At 37.8% G+C, this 16,717-nt stretch overlaps 1 protein-coding gene across 1 annotated transcript; it reads left to right on the forward strand.

Moving 5' to 3' along the window:
- Positions 1 to 12,983: 12,983 nt before the first annotated feature.
- On the forward strand, positions 12,984 to 13,810 carry LOC120258168. Its single transcript, XM_039265522.1, has one exon. The coding sequence runs from the start codon at positions 13,040 to 13,042 to the stop codon at positions 13,685 to 13,687; it is 648 nt and encodes a 215-aa protein (XP_039121456.1). The 5' UTR covers positions 12,984 to 13,039; the 3' UTR covers positions 13,688 to 13,810.
- Positions 13,811 to 16,717: the final 2,907 nt, after the last annotated feature.

Below are 16,717 nucleotides of genomic sequence, written 5' to 3' on the forward strand. Positions count from 1 at the left end.
TTTTTATGAGACGAAAAATGCCCTTGCATGGGGAGTCGTGGTCGCGACCCATTTCAGGTTTGAGAGGAAGTTGGGGGCTTTCAGTAAAAAGTAACCCCAAGAGACGAATTCTATGGAGCCACGTTGCTTTGTTTTTCTCAACTCGCGTCTTCGCCTTTTCCATTTCCAGCCGTCTCCGGTTGTCTCCGTAATTACGACTTTTTCCCCTTTCCACGAGTATCTCGAAGGAGAAGTCCAGCTAAGTAGTTTAGCATTTCATCGGTTTGCCAGATCTAAGGTATTGAGTATGGTTTTATGTTAACTATTCTATAACAAAGAAAGATTTTTCGGTTTTGTTTTGTGCTCCTGCTTTTTGTTGGAAGATATCGAAGTCGCAGTGGGGATTTCTCAGCGTTTTTGTTAGTCTCAGGGATTTCTCGGCTAGGGGTTTTGTTTTTTGTTTTGCATTTTTCGTTTGATACACTATCGAAATAGTTTTTTTCGATTGTTATGATTTTAGTATAATATTTATAATGTACATTTCCCCTTTCATTCGAGTATGGTCTAGCTTTTACAAACGGGTTTACATTTAAGAAATGAGATGTTACAATTTAAATTTTTGTTGTCTCTCGTTTAAGTATTGTTGTCTCGCTTTAATAAACTAGGCCTGCTTTAACAATTATATCTCTGCTTAAGAACTCAAGGTTACCGCTTTAAAAACCTTATATTTCCGCTAAACATTTGTGAATACCTGCATGTTGAATGTGTTGTTATTAGTCGGAGGCTTGTGATTATGGTCGGTCAACCCTAGTTAATGGGTGATGCTATTTTCGACACCCCAGTAGTGGAGACCTTAAACTGAATTGAAAAGATAACATGACCCCCTCGACCGTGGGAGATCATCCGAAGGACACCGTTCATGAGATTCATCGAGATGGGAGCTATATACCAAGAGAGGATCCCTTCTTGATTTTCTATTGCAGAAGATGCGATGGTCGCACCAATAAATTCGGGATCGAGGAAAGCTCGCCGAGTTTTCGAGCCTCAAGATGTGGCCCCTCGTTCTTGGTCTACGTTGCGATGGCGATGCGCAATGCGTGTTTCGAAGAAGAAAACCCGCCGCTCGAAGGGAGTATTTATCAAAAACCCTATGAGAGACACGAGACTCCATCAAGAACACTCTTGTGCAACTTGTTCGACGTGAGGGAGAAGAAGATAATTTTTGTCATACTCGATGGTGTACCTCGTGGGTGCAGGCCCTCTTCCCAAATACATCATGCTCGGTTCGAACCGGATCATTGATTATGTCGATGATATACCGTACGATTAGGGCGATACGCATAGGCGCAGGGCGACGCACAAGTGGCTTATGGAGGATATTCCAGCAAGTACCGCCCGAGTGTAAGATAGATGCTGCCGGAAGAAGACTCAACACAGGGTACATTAAGGGTTGCTTTGACCGCGCTTAACGCCCCGGTTTTACTGAGTCGATCGGAACGGGAAGAAAAGTCGGTTTTTGGCAAGATCCCAAGGATGCTTTGGCTACGGTGAAAGTGCTTACTGGGAAGCAGCTTTACCAGTGAAACCAGCTTGTCATCGCTCGATGGGAAAGAGGTAATAAATCATGGACAATGTTTAACATAAGTCTTTAATGTTTAAACATATTATTTAGCGCTTTAACTTTATTATTTACAGTTTAAAATTTATTCATAAAGGTTTAAATATTTTGTTCTCCGTTTAAATATATTCTATAATGTAAATATATAAAAACTTTGTTTAAATATAGTTTTTATAGTTTAAAATGAATGATTTCGTTTAAATTGTTTGGTTTACATATGTTAGTTTTCTGAGCTAGTTCCGGCGAATGCTGAAGAAGAAATATTTATTGGGGCCAACCGACGGACGTATGCTATCGCTCCCGAACCACTTGCTCAAGGCGAGATGAGAGGGCACTCTATCGCTGCGCTGCCGCCGACTGCCTCCTACTTCCACCCCACCACGCACGCATTCCTCGACGCACGGAGAAGCCCTCCCCTACCCCCGCGATCGCAACAACCCCCTACCACGACAACGATAGCCTCCCGATCGTGGCAGCCCCCGACCATGGCGACCCTCCGACCAAGTGGACCCCACGCAGTCGACATTAGGCGAAGATGTCACCACAACTCTTATGCAGAGTGCCAGCGATATTGATAACCGAAGTTTCTCGCTTGTCGCTCGTGTTGAGGCACTGGAGGGACGTTCACAATCGACTGCACCGTTCCTCCAAAGAAATGAAGCACCCTGGACGAACGAGGCATTGGAATTTGACGATGACGACATCATCGGGGTAGCCATTCCAAGACGGCCACATTCGAAGAGACTTGCAAAAAAGAAGAGAACAATACTGCCTCTGTCTCCACCGCCGGCTGACGATGAAACAATAGCAACACCATCGACGGTTGATGCTGTTACTGAGTCTATCGCCGTTGATGACATGGTCATGACGGTGGAGGACATCGTAGATGATGTGGTCGTTGACGCGATTGAGAAGATCGCTTACTCTCTTGTTAACGAAATCCCCGACCGGGTGGAACCGGCTACCGAGAGCTGGCATCAAAGATGGACACAATCCCTGAAGAACAAGAACAAGAACAAGCTAAGGGTGTGACTCCCATTGATGCTGTTGCCGTGGCCACGGTTGAGAAGATCGCTGAACTGCTGTCGCCGGCGTGCGATACAGCATCGAGCGAGACACAATCCCACAACAACAAGAAGCATGTATGGGTAATGTCGGAGCTGATGTTGCTCGCCGTCCCCGCGATCGAGCTCAAACACAATCCCACAAAGAACAACAACCATGTAGGGAAAGTGTCATCGCGTTGATCGTCGCCGTCGTCTCCCAGCGATCGAGCCAAAACACAATCCCACAAAGAACAACAACCATGTAAGGAAGTGTTCTGGGCGGTTGATGCTCGCCGCCGCTGTCCCTCAGATCGGCGTTGTACACAATCCCACAACAACAACAACCATGTAAGGATGTGTTCACGGTTGATGCTTTCGCCGCCATCCCCGCATCGAAGGAAGATGCTCGCTGGTGTCGAACACTCGCTCAAGGCTCAATGATAGTGCCCCATAAAGACCCCGACCGAGCAACGAGAGTGATGATCAAGGCCAATCAACAATGGGACGAGACGGCTCGGAAAGTCTTTGTTCCGAAGAAGAAAAAATGGGTTGGCCAATCGCGTCTTAACAAATACGAGCAGGAGTTGATGTAAGATCTTTCCCTCAACCGCCCCTATGGACGATGTAAGTTTAAAGTTTTTATGATAGTGTTTAAATGTTTATATATTATCATTTAATTTATCTATTTAACGTTTAATTATTTATAATATCATTTGAAAATTGATAATATCATTTAAATATTTACAATATGGTCTAATTATATCCATTATCGCTTTAACCTCAAAGACTCGCTGGTGTGGAAGAATGATGTCACAAGACCACACGGACAAATTAAACACGCTGTCTTGCATAATACAAAAGTCACTGAGCAAAGTGCCATATCCTTACAAGAAGCGGCCCCTCCATCACAAGATCGCTTCATACTGTTTATGTCAAAAGCGAGACGACGCATTACTGAAACCACTATGGTTATGATCGGAGATGTCGTCAAGAATCTTGCATGAAAGTTCAAATTGTCATCCTCCCGATAATCACGAATGACCACTTCCATGTCGCCGCCCTCGACAATAATAAACAAGAATACAGGCATTGTTCTTCATGCGTGGGGTACGATAAAGACGCGTTGGACATGGTAAGTTCTTTAATTATGTCCGATTAATAGTGTTTTGGTATTTAATCGGTATTCCAATCTCAACTTGCATATCTTGACAGTGAATCTATTCGACAATCGTGTCGATATGGAGTTGGCCAGTGTCGGCCACAAACAGTACCCACTCGCTCACCTACATGGAAACCCCACGCCAAAAACAAGGAAGCGTCAATTGCGCCGTCCATGTCATGAGTTTTATCGAGCAATTACTTTTCGATGAGAAGCTACGGCAACAAATTCTAGCTGGAGATGTCACTGCCGTCGAGGACCACCCGAGCATGCTCTTTTCCCAACCAAGCCCGCTTGTATGGTATGTGGACACCATGTTCGCGCAACATGTCCTTTCCGAATGTCGATGGCCTTAGACAAGGGCCGGTCCCTTGAGCTTCTCGAATCACTCGCGGCGCTACCCATGGACGCTTTTCGGGATGTGACGCCGAACCTATTCCACCAACGCAAGTGTGTGGACGGGTTCATTGTCTTGATTTTTGAAAGTATTTTTTTATTATACTCTTTTTGATGTATGAAGGCGCCAATGACAACCACTGGCAGCCGCATTCCACGCACCCAGTTGTTTTTCGTTCTTTATGAATTTGAAGTTAAAATTTCGTTTAATTGCAAAATTTCGAAGTACGTCCCTGAAATGTTCAACACCGCCAAAAACGTTGTCCGATATCCAACAACAAAGATTTCGAATGATCCCGACGAGGAAGGAAGGCATCCACACCGCCGTGGTCATCATGGGGTGAACGGGAGCCGCAGAATCCGAATTCCCAACACTTCGCTTAAATGAAAAGATCAATATTTTAAGCAGAGAATATACTGTTTAAGTGATAAAGTAAACATGTAAACGTTAAATTAAATAGTTAAACAGTGAACAATGAACTTAAACGAATAGTACAAGATTTTAACCAGTGACTGACATACTTAAACAATAACTGAACCTATACAATCGATCAAATAAAAGAGAAGGAACTTACAACGAGAAAAACTCGCTTTATTAGGATTCGACAACGGCACATCGTGCTCGCCCTCGACAACAAAAATCAACTACAGACAGCATTTGAAGATGAAGGCACGCGACACATCCACCGGAAATCAACATCGCTTTTCTATCGACAAACCGCTTTTATATCCATCGGGTGTGATAAACTTCACTCCCGACAAGGGAAACTTTCGAGACCCCATCGCTCACATATCTCAGCTAACACCAACTCCCAAGAAGTCCGAGCGATGAACATTAGCACTCTTCCCTCCCCATTGTATCTAACAATACCACAAAAACTCTCCATAATATATCAGCCGAATACCAAATTGTACAAACCAAATGAAAAGAAGAACAAAAAGAAGAAGAAGAAGAAGAAGATGATGTAAAGAACAAACAGGAATCCGAAGGCAAAACAAAAAGTACATGTTGTATGCATAAAGGTTAGACTAGACGTGATGTGATTGGGCGGTATTTTTTCCTCCATCCCAAATGCAAAAAAGGAAATATATGTCACCGTCATGAGGAAGCTATATATCATCGCGTCGAAGGAAAGTTCTCACCTTATCATGAGTCTTTGTTTAAACGTCTAGCTTTTTTTATGTTTAAACCGATACATATAGTGTTTAAAACTAACGGTTAATTGTTTAAATAAATTCTATATCATTTAAATAACATGTAAACCGCTTTAAATATAGTGATTTAATTGTTTTAAAAATATATGTTATTGTTTAAATTGATCGCTCACCGACATCGCAAGTTGAAAGAGTAAATCAATTATTGTTTAACATTTTGTTTTGTTTAAACATCCCGGTAAATCTCCCGCGGTCATCTGCTTAAATATCTTTATGTATTTCGCTTAAACACCGCTATGTCTAACTGTTTAAAGAGTAAATCAATTATTGTTTAACATTTGTTTTGTTTGCAATGCCGTTTTTGTTTTTCAAATTGTTTTTACTACGTCTGTGTTTAAATTTCACAAGTTATCACAAGTTGACACTCAAATAAGTTTGTTTGTTTAAAAATATTTTGAGACGTTTATATGGAGAATCTGATTAAATATCAGAAGTTCACACTCAAATAAGCTTATTTCATTTAAAATAAAACATTTACAACATTTACAACATTTACAACGTCTTCTCGAACCTCAGACACTCGCGAGTCGACCCTCGTTCGTCTATTAAGATTTCGGTTTCGACTCACCAAGTATCCGTACATTCGAATGCTCACTACGGCTGCATAACATGCGCATCAACTTGAATCACGCACAACGAGAACGCAACACGTTAAAAAGGTTAAGCAAACACATTCATAAAAACGCTCTATTAATCAATGTGTCATGGTCTGACTTAAGCGAAGATCCTGAGAGTTAAACACAGAAAGTAATATTTGTACACTGACGAAAAATTCTTAAAGGGTAAGAACAATTCTCAAGTGATAAATATCGACTCCGCTTAAAGGATGTTTCATGATCTTCCTCCTCTAGAGAATCCTCCGCAATCAAGCTATAAGTAAAAACTTTCTGCCTGTTCAAATGCATCCGCTAATTGCTTCGCGCTCGTCATCCACAGATGGAGAATCCTCCGCATTTAGGCAATTATGCGGGAATTTTCGACTTGGGTAAGAAAAGATAGTTTAACATGTTGCGTGATTACTGCTGATTGATTCTCAAGATGAGGAGGATCACGAGACATCCTTTAAGATAGAGATGATCTTTCAAATTTTCATGTCGACTCCGGTGAATATCATACACAATAAGCGAGATGAGAGGAGGAGGAGCGACTATGACGACTGACGAGTGGAGTGGTTGTCCATGGGAAGGGTTCTTCCTTGTCATTTATGGTGTGAAGTCCACAAGCGGAGTTGACGCTCATATCCGAGAAAAAGTGGAAACACACGATGGATCGAGATTGACCGATCACAATGAACGGGTGTTTGGATATTTATATGCGTACAAGAAATTAATGCCCGTCATTAATTCTTATACGCACGGATACCATAACCTTTTCACCTACCACACGCCACCGCCACCGTACCAACACTTCAGCTCAAACGAAAAAGATCAATACTTTCTGCGAGACTTTGAGAATTTACTACGTTAATATGAAATAGTTAAACAGTGAAAGATAAATTTAAAGCGAAGACGATAATTATTAAACAAATATGTAATATATTTAAACAGAGAATAGCAAAGAGTTAAAACGAAAGTATTTAAAAATATACAACTAGATAACTATAAAGCGAGAAGAACTACCATAAACAGAAGAACTTTTCACAATGTAAATGAACTCGCTTTTCAGTTAGGATTCGACAATGGCACATCGTCTGTCTCGACTACAAAATCGACTACAGCTCATTTGAAGATGGAGTGCACTTGACCAATCCGATGGAAATCAACTTCATTTTCCATTGGAGAAACCGATTTATATATTTCGGGGTATGATAAACTTCACCCAGATCTGGTTTCCTAAAAGCAGTTACATCTATCATTACCACAAAAACCCTCCATAATAAACACCCTAGATGGTCAAAATGATAGCAACGAAGAGATTCTCACCAGTATCATGAAAACACGGAAACGAAGTCGAACAAACCAAATGAGGAGAAATGAGGAGAAGAACAAGATGTAATGCAACTTCTAGGCATTGTCTATCAAAAACCAAGCAGAAAAGCCCTTGAAAAAGGTTGGGCACATGATGTGATTTCTACGCTTTTCCCACCATTTTCCAAGGGCAAAAATGGGATTTCACAACATGGACCCATTTGAAATGAACGGTGAAGGGGTAAAAGGAAGTTAAAAACACTAAACGGAAGGGTTGTTCGAGGTGTGTAAAAAGTAGGGAGTGGGTTTTTGGGAAGCTTTGAAAATTACGATGAATGGTGAGTGAATTTTTCCCTTAATAATAATAATCCCATTAATTTTTATTAAAATCAAGTACATAAATTAATAAACATTAGAAATTATTTTATAGTATTATTTTTATCTGAATTAAATAATTTTTAAGAAAAATGAAAGGGGGAGTGAAAAATATATCTATATTATAATGCTTTCCTTTGTGTTTTAATATTATCATACAAAATCATCCATCAAGTAAACTAAAGAGGATTGGTTTAAGTGATGTATATAAACTCAAGTTATTTAAGCAAGTAATTTTAAATTGATGCTTGATAAAAAGGGAAATGCAGTGTTGGGAGTGCTATGCATTGGTTACTAAAGCCTCAGCTGGAGGCTAATTGGGTAAAATTAGTTTGATCTTTAAGTAATGTGCCAAAACATGTATTTATTTTTCCATGGTGAATATGCGGATTAGACCGCTTACAAGAGCTAAATTGCATGATTAGGGAATTTTTAGAACTGATGAATGTTTGCTTTGTAATTCTGCTAGAGAGGACATTGGACATTTGTTTTTTAAATGTGGGTTTTCTAGAAACATTTGAGTTAGAGTTTTATGGGCAAATTATGTGGGTAGAAGGTCAATTCCCTTGGACAAACTAGAGAAGTGAGTCAGCTTTACTAAGAAGTACCGTAGAAAGACATTGTTAGTGAAGAAGGGTAAGTGAGGACTTTAGCCATTTTATGCAAGTATGTCTACACAATAGGAATTTATTCCGTAAGTCAAAGATCATACCAGTCTCGACGAGAAGATGTGTTGAAAGCGAAATTAGAAAATAATGACGCATCTTGCGCGGTGGTTAAGGAGAAGGTTGTTGGTGATATTTTGTCATGTGGTTCGATGGTTGATTTGGGTGGGTGGAGAAAACCGCGGATGCTAAAAGCTCGAATAGCGATTTGTCCGCTGCGAGTTTTGGGGAGGTAGTTTTACTGGTTGTTATAGGTTATCGATCGCAGCCTTGATGATGTTTGATTGGTTGTTGTGGGTGCTGATTGGGTTGTTTGTCATTTTATTGATTGATTGTGGAGTGCTTTACTCATGCGGTTGGCTCCGGGTAACAAAGCGGACGTTGAAAGTGGCGGATTCTCATCGTTGGTTATCGTTACGTAGACGAGATGTGTCGGAAACGTGCCAATGGGGATGCACGCTGGAGATTGAGGTGGGTGACATGATTGTTGTCGTTTCCTGCAGTTTTCCAATGTGGGAGAGTTATTTCATCCGCTTTCTTTTTAACTTCTGTAAGCACCGGAAATTTTATGTAACATCAACAATCCAAATTTACCGACTTAATTTAATGTACTTGTACTGATTTTCTGACTAAATCACAATCGATTAAGCGTTAAATCATATAGTGAAGTTTGAAATGGGTGTAGTTTCTGGACAATAATGAATATGGCAAAATGTAAGTAGTCGAAAAGTAACTTCAACCAATTTTCTTAATGGTGTAAAGTCGTAAAGATTTTGAGTCAAGTGAAAAAGTAACAGGAAGGAGTATTTTGTATATAGCTCTTTTGTTTTCTATAAAGTTTGTAGCTTTTGGACGTGTTTATGTTTTAGTTTGGACGTAGTAATTTTAAATTGAATCATTATGTATATAATAAACATGATATAGGACATGTTTATATATAGGGTTTTCAAAACCTCTCGCCTCGACTATTTTTAGAGCCCGATGACTCACACAAAACCGATGGGTAAAAATGAATAATGATAAATGACGTGACATTCATGTCTCTTTCTCCTGCATCCTCGTGTTCCTACGCTCTTTCTTGCTTTCCCCACCTCCACTTCCTCCGCCCTTGCCATGGCAAGCGGGGACTAGCTCCAGCGGGTCTCCTCCTCTTGGGCGGAGATCGCGGCGTGAGGAAGCAAGAATCGGCCACCAAACTCTCTCTCGTTCGCGATCATGGCTCCATTTCATGCCTTGCAGGCGAAGGCGTCACATCGACTTCATCCTTCTTTGATAGGGATGCCATGTGGCTAAAAGCTATCTTCAATTTCAACACCATTGATTAGCGAAGTTCTTCGGAAAACGTCAGTATTCGATCGAAATCAAACCTTTGCTCCGAGTCTGAGATATAATGAGCTCTGGAGAAATTTCGATCTACGACTTTGCGCAAATGGTTATTTACTCTTTTCGTTGTGAATCATTTGAAATTTCTCAGAAAGCTCACAGTGCATGGTCCCTGACGTCAATAGAGCCCTTACAATTCCAACTTGTCAGCCCGCCCTGAGCCGGCCTTTGCCATGCTCTCACCGTTGTGGTTTGCGTGAGCTAGCGATCTCCTGCGATTACAGGACCTCGAGTCCTCGGAAACCATCTCTATCTCCTCGGCGCTTTGTTGAAGACAGATGATTATATGTCTTCCTGTCTGAGTAAATTTGTCGTGTGTTGTGTTGAGATTGATATAAGCAATACTTTGAGAGAGGGTTGGGTTGGTGAGTGATCTCGTGTATTTCATTGTTATCTATGTGTGAAGCTTCTATCTTACATTATCTCGTGGCGTGGCGGACGTGGTTGAATAATTCTTATGAGAAGTTGATTAGTTCGTAGCCTACTCTTTCGGCTTCAGTCTCAGTCCCTCTTGATCGGAGGATGGGTTGGAGGCAGAGTAGCTATGGATTTCTGGACGACTTGTTGAAGCAATGCTTTCGTCGTCAAACCCTAATGTCCCTTGTGTTAGGAGATGATGTCTCTTTAACTTGACCCTTGGATGCTCGTTACTTTCTGAGCAGAGGTGGAAGCATGATAATAATTATTTAAGATTTTGGTCCGTCAAATATTGGATAGCGATAATATTACATAAAATCTGAAAAAAAAAGTAAATTAGAATCGCTTTTCGCTGACAGTCTTATTATACTCTTATTACATACGTTTATACGTTTTAAATTTAATCACTGTTTTACGAGATGTTGATCTCTGTTGGAGATTCTCACTAAAAGGTTTGTAAATCGTACGTAAATCAAATACATATCCATCTCTTTGATAATTTTTTTAAATGAAAAGCGTTTGTCCTTTATTATTAGTATATATATATAAATCAAAATGTTAAATTTTGGCTCATTGAACAAAAGCCTACTAGTAATTAAAAGAAAAGTAGAATAAAAAAAAAAAGAAAATAAAGAATAATTGTTGAAGAACATGAAGAGAAATAATAATAAAAAAAAGCATGAAATCAGGGAAAGTGAAGAGAAAAGAGAGCCAAAGAAGCAGTCATATGTCAGTCTCAGTGTCCTCTGTGTGTCAAAATCATGGACGCTATTATGAGGTGTCCGAACACAACGCCAGCCTCACAAAGTGCAAAACCATGTCCCCAATCTCTATTTCAATGGGCACCATTCCTTTTAAGTTTTAACAAATCATTGGACTGTAATTCATCAACAATTCATTTTTTAATCTCATATCTATATATCTATATATGCATAATGTATGCATGTACCTTTAAATTGTAATTAAACTTTAACTATGATACGTCATGATAAGATTTATGTCAATGCACATGGCCGACATTCGCTACAGTGTGCCATGATTGATTGAATCATAAGATATATATAAATTGATTTGAATAATGGTACAGAATAAGACAACAAAGAAGAATTTCCTTTGATATTTTTTTTTTACCTCCATTTTCTTCATACATCTCATCTCCCCTTCGTTCTATTCTCAAATAAAACATAAATAATAATTACTTATATTTCTTTCCACTTAAGACAAGCAAGACAATTCAAAGAATGAGATTAAACTCCCAATGAGAACTCATCTCAAAAAGCAAACCATAAAATAGTCCCTTCCTATCATGTGATGATCCTCAAGAATCACACAGTTTAAATAGACTAAAAATTAACAACTTCCCTCGAACTAAGAGATCCTCAAAACACAAGTTGTATTTTGGTTTGGCTTGTTATTGTTTGACATTGAATTATTTATCTAAAGCAATTAAACATGCTAATGCTGATGACCCATATATATATATATATATATATAAGAGAACGACAAGTGCCAATTAGGGACGTGCATGTGTGTGGAGTGCAACCGCAAGCTCAACGTTACTTATGCCCTTATGTTGCGTGGACATATAATTCGATCTCGAGTTTTTCCGAAAAAAATATTTTATGTAAGTAATTCAGTACCAATTGACCTAAAGACCGTTAGTAATAACTTATATATTTACCAAAGTATGACAACTTTTTTTAATGTTTGTCATGATGTGTAAGCCAAGCCAAGCAAAACCAAGCCGCCCATGCAAAAATTGCAAAGCAGCACGTGAAGATTAAAAAAAGGGAAACATATATGGTAGAAGAAGATAAAGAACATTTTATGGCTGTATTCTTTTTCCCTTTTATTTTTTTTTTGGCCCATTGATTGGCTACCAAAAAGAACAACAACTTGTTTTGGAGTAATTCTTGTTTTGGCTTCTTTCCAATCGCTAAACCATCTTCTCTAGCTTATGTCTCCACAAAATTTTGACATCTTTGACCACTTGTCAACCACCACTTTAAAAAATATCTACCACCCATTCCTCACCAATTATTCTATACCTCAATTTATATATATATATATATATTTTTTTTTTTAATTATACAATATATATATATATATATATTCTAGATTCTCACTTCAAATATTGTTGAAAATTTATGTGGTAGGGATGGGTTGTCCATCTCACAGATATATTTATGTATATATAGTATTGATATTAATATAAGTTCATAAATATACCCATGATATATCATTTTTAATGTATATATACACAATTGAATATTATTACAATTGAAAATTTATTTCTCAATAACAGTCTTTAATGAAAAAAACCTTAAATTTATAGAGTAATATAAATAGTAAAAGATGTAAAAACTTTTACAAAGTATGAATAAAATATAATATAGGCAAAACAAAATTAAATTGCTCAATCTTATTATTTAATCTCCAGTGATACCCACTAATAAATTTTGTTATTTATTGGTAACTTTTTCTTTTTATTATTGGTAACTTTTTTATAAACAAATCACGCCCAAATCGCATGCATTCATATATAAATCCATAATATATAATTTTATATTTAAAAAAGCTAATAATAAACTCGTTTTGTCTTGCAGACCACGCTGATTGCTGTTATAAATCCAACACTAAATCCGACAAGGAATGTGGGCCACACATGACGTCACTCACTAATCCAGCGAGATACTCTGCAGTATAGATTCCTATGGCCCCACCTACACCGCCTTCTGTGACGTCATTGCGGTCCATTGTGCCTGCGGACCAACCTAACCCTCCCCAACAACCCCCACTCTTTCTATAAAATAACCATCTAAGACTACATCGCAACGAAGAGAAAGAGAGGGAGCGAGCCCGGCGACTCACCTCGTCCGATGGCGGAGAACCACGCTGCTCCGGTGAGGATACCGCCGGCGCCGTTCCGGCCCAAGAGTTCGCTCCGATTCCTCGGCGTCTTGAAGCAACCGGACTCTGATCCCCTCGAGCTTGACGAAGGCGACGTCGTCTGGTCCTCCGATGATCACTCCTCCCCTTCATCCTCCCCTCCGATCCTCCCCGAGGTACGTGATCGCTCTTACTCCCCTGGCAGCCGCCGCCGCCCTTTCCCCCAGGAGGCGATCGGGTTATCCGCTCTACTCGCCTCTGGTGACGACGGACCGATGGTTCGCAGGGGGCTGCCGGTACCAGCGCCGGCGCCAGCGCCGGCCTCGGGGGAGATCGGTGCTGATGGTGGCGGGATTGGGAGGGCGGTGTATGGGTCGGCGCCGGTGAATGTGCCGGCGTGGCCGAAAGGGAGGGCGAGGGCGACGATGAACGGGTGGGATGAGGAATGGGATGAGTATAAGAAGAGGGAGGAAGAGGAGGACGATGACGACGAGGAGATGGTACCGCCGCACGTGATAGTGGCGAGGTCGCACGTGACGAGGTTCTCGGTGTGCGAGGGCGCGGGAAGGACTCTGAAAGGTAGGGATTTGAGAAGGGTGAGGAATGCGGTGTTTAAGCAGACTGGGTTCCTGGATTGAAATCTCAATTGATTGAATCAAAGGGATTAGGGATTTGGGGATTTTGTAGATTGGGGATGATTAATTTGGGGGATTTTGGTGCCCTTGTGATTAATTATTATGCTGTAGTAGTAATTGGTTTTTTTAGTGTTAATTGGATTGGGAGATCCAGATTGGTTTCATTCTTTCTATCTATTGTTTATTTATTTATTTATTTTTATGTATTTATTTATTTTTAGCTTAAAATGGAGGGAAAATGGTTTTTATGTTGAATAATTAAAGTGTAATAATTATTATTAACATTGGGAACATGTTATAGAAAACAGTGTATGAATAAGTAGAATTTAAAATATTTTAAAATAAATTTAATATAATTTTTAAGAGAGAGAGGAAAAGAAGAGAACGCAAGGTTTAGTGCTGCTGATTTGTTTTTAATTTACTGATTAGTTTTACGTTAAAAGTGATTAAATTTTGCGAGTGTTTGGAATGTCCAAAGTAAATGGTCAAAACTTAAGAAAAGTGATGGGATTTCATCAGTGGATCAGGTTACTGTAAAAAAACATTTTATGAGATTTATTTGTTTTTTAAATCTTTGCGTTTGTGGGGGTAATTGCGCACAATTAAGATAATCAATTACCAACGCAAATTGAAGACAACAAATGCTCCACGCAACATTATGTTTTGCAGACCACAAACAAGAATTAGTGCTACCTTTAAATTTTAAAATAATTTTTTAATATATTTTAGTAATTTAATTTTTTAAATAATTAAAGTATTTGTCAAGACTCAAGAGCAGTGCTTCAGAGTTCAGAAAATCAATATATAATTTGTTTGGAACTAAATTCCTTTTAAATATTGTTTATTTGGTTTTAAAAAATAAGTAGAAAAAAGAATTAATTTTTTAAAGAAGGCACCATCGCATTGCTTTTGTAAAAATTTTTGAATTTTATTTTTTGAATAATAGCTGCTTGTTCCAGCACAATTTGTACCTGAGGAAAAAAACTTGCTTGAGCTTATAAGAAATTTTTGAAAAAAATATATTATTTTCATAAATTCATATATATATGATTTAAAATGAAATGAGTAACTTGCCCTTCTAGTTTCCATTCTAATTTGCGGCCTTATTTAGCTTTTTATTTATTTATTTATTTATTTATTTAAGGATATTTTGTATTATTTTAATTTTTGTTTTAACGATTATGATTTATCTATTTTTTTCAAATATTATATATATATATATATTTAAATGTTAAAATATAATAATATTTTTATGCCAAAGCCACTTGATTCAACACATGATAAAATCCAATGTTTTCAGACCCGGATTCGACCGAGCGGTCAGACCAGGTTGATCTTGATCCGGCCTTACACTGGTCTGATTTAATATATAAAATCGGATTTTGATAAAACCGGGATTGAACCAGTAACCCGGCCGGGTTATCAACCCGGGTTTGCACAATTTTTTTTTTAATTCTTATTTTATTTTATAATATACTAATCTTTGGGGGTTATAATGTAAAATTATAAAACTAAAGAAGGGAGAGACCAAAGGAATATTTTTATATTTATTTTTTTATGGGCTTCTTAGTTGTGTATTTCCTTGTGAATATTTTTATGCTTCTCAATAAATTTTGTATTAGTTTATTCTTATGTTATTTGGTGTATTTCACATTTTTAATGTGGTGTACTTCAATATTTATTTATGTAATATACTTGCTTAAATTTTTAAAAATCATGTTTTTATTTTTTTTAAATTTTTATTCTTCAAAATTTGATCTTTTAATTATATATAACTAAAAATTATATTATTTTTAATAAAAATTATTGATCTCGGTTCAACCTCGGTTGAACCCCTCGACCCCTGACCCCTACCCTTCTCCAGGTCGATGCCCGGTCCGGATCTGAAAACCTTGATAAAATCAGATGCTTGTTGTCCTTTTCAAAATAATAATAATAATAATGTTTTTATCATGTGAGTTGATATTATTTGTTAAACTTACTTAGCATGTGCTCAAGTTTCCAAGTTGAACATTTGTGTGGAGGCTTGATAAACTTCAATTAAGAGTTATTTATTGAGGAAGCTCTTTTTGGAGGAGTTCAGAATGGCAGGTGGTATTCAATTTTTCAGCAATGAAGATTTAAATTGAAAGCTTTCAGAATATTTCATGATCAAACTAAATTTGAATCAGTGTTATTTGCAGAGAAGCATTTTGAGTTGAATACCAAATTTGGATGCTTGATTGGAGACTAAATTTGGTTACTTGATTTAAGATATTTTTGGTGAGTATTCAAATTGAAGACAATTTTACTTAGAGCTAAAATAGGCGAGTGTTAATTAAGGTGATGATTTAAATTAATTAAAAATTATGTGAAGATCAATTAAAGACAAAATTTAGTTGATTGTAAATTTAATGAAGAATATATTGAAGAAGAATTGAAGATTCTTTGAAGCTATCTTTGAACATGAAGAATCATTGAAGGTTGATTGAAAGTCTAAGTTTAGGTATGATCGATCTCTGGTTTTGCTTTTTTTTTTTAAGGGATTTGATTTTTCGAACTTAGTCCCTCAAACGTAGGTACATTGCATTGACAATGTTCACTCTTTGTGGATGTGTGTGCACTTGGTACTTAATGATTGATAAATTAATAATCCACAACCCGTAACTTAACTGACAATATATATAGGATTCAATGTTGATCATGATAATACAAAGTTCATTATTAAGTGTAAGTTTTTTTTATGGTTGAGAGAATGGTGTTACTGTTTTAGTGATAATATCATTAATAAAAGTAGGAAATTTGTGAAGATTGTGATACATTATAATAAAAGTAACTCTGTAGCAATGACGAATTCATCAGAAAGAGACTCCGAAGAAAATGAGACGTTGAATCTTAGACAATTATGGGGTCTTATTAACTTTAAAATTCTATGTGACTTGAAGCAATACAATGGAACATAAATCATGAAAAACGTTGCCTGATTCAGTCAATAGTCCATGATATTAAAGAGTGTTTAATATGTTGATAATCACCAATTAAAGTGCATTGTTG

This window comes from Dioscorea cayenensis, chromosome 4 (assembly GCF_009730915.1).
Source record: "Dioscorea cayenensis subsp. rotundata cultivar TDr96_F1 chromosome 4, TDr96_F1_v2_PseudoChromosome.rev07_lg8_w22 25.fasta, whole genome shotgun sequence".
NCBI classification, from domain to species: domain Eukaryota; kingdom Viridiplantae; phylum Streptophyta; class Magnoliopsida; order Dioscoreales; family Dioscoreaceae; genus Dioscorea; species Dioscorea cayenensis.

Excerpts from the sequence above, each read along its gene's own strand:
- LOC120258168 (XM_039265522.1), top strand. The coding sequence starts at position 13,040 with ATGGCGGAGAACCACGCTGCTCCGGTGAGGATACCGCCGGCGCCGTTC.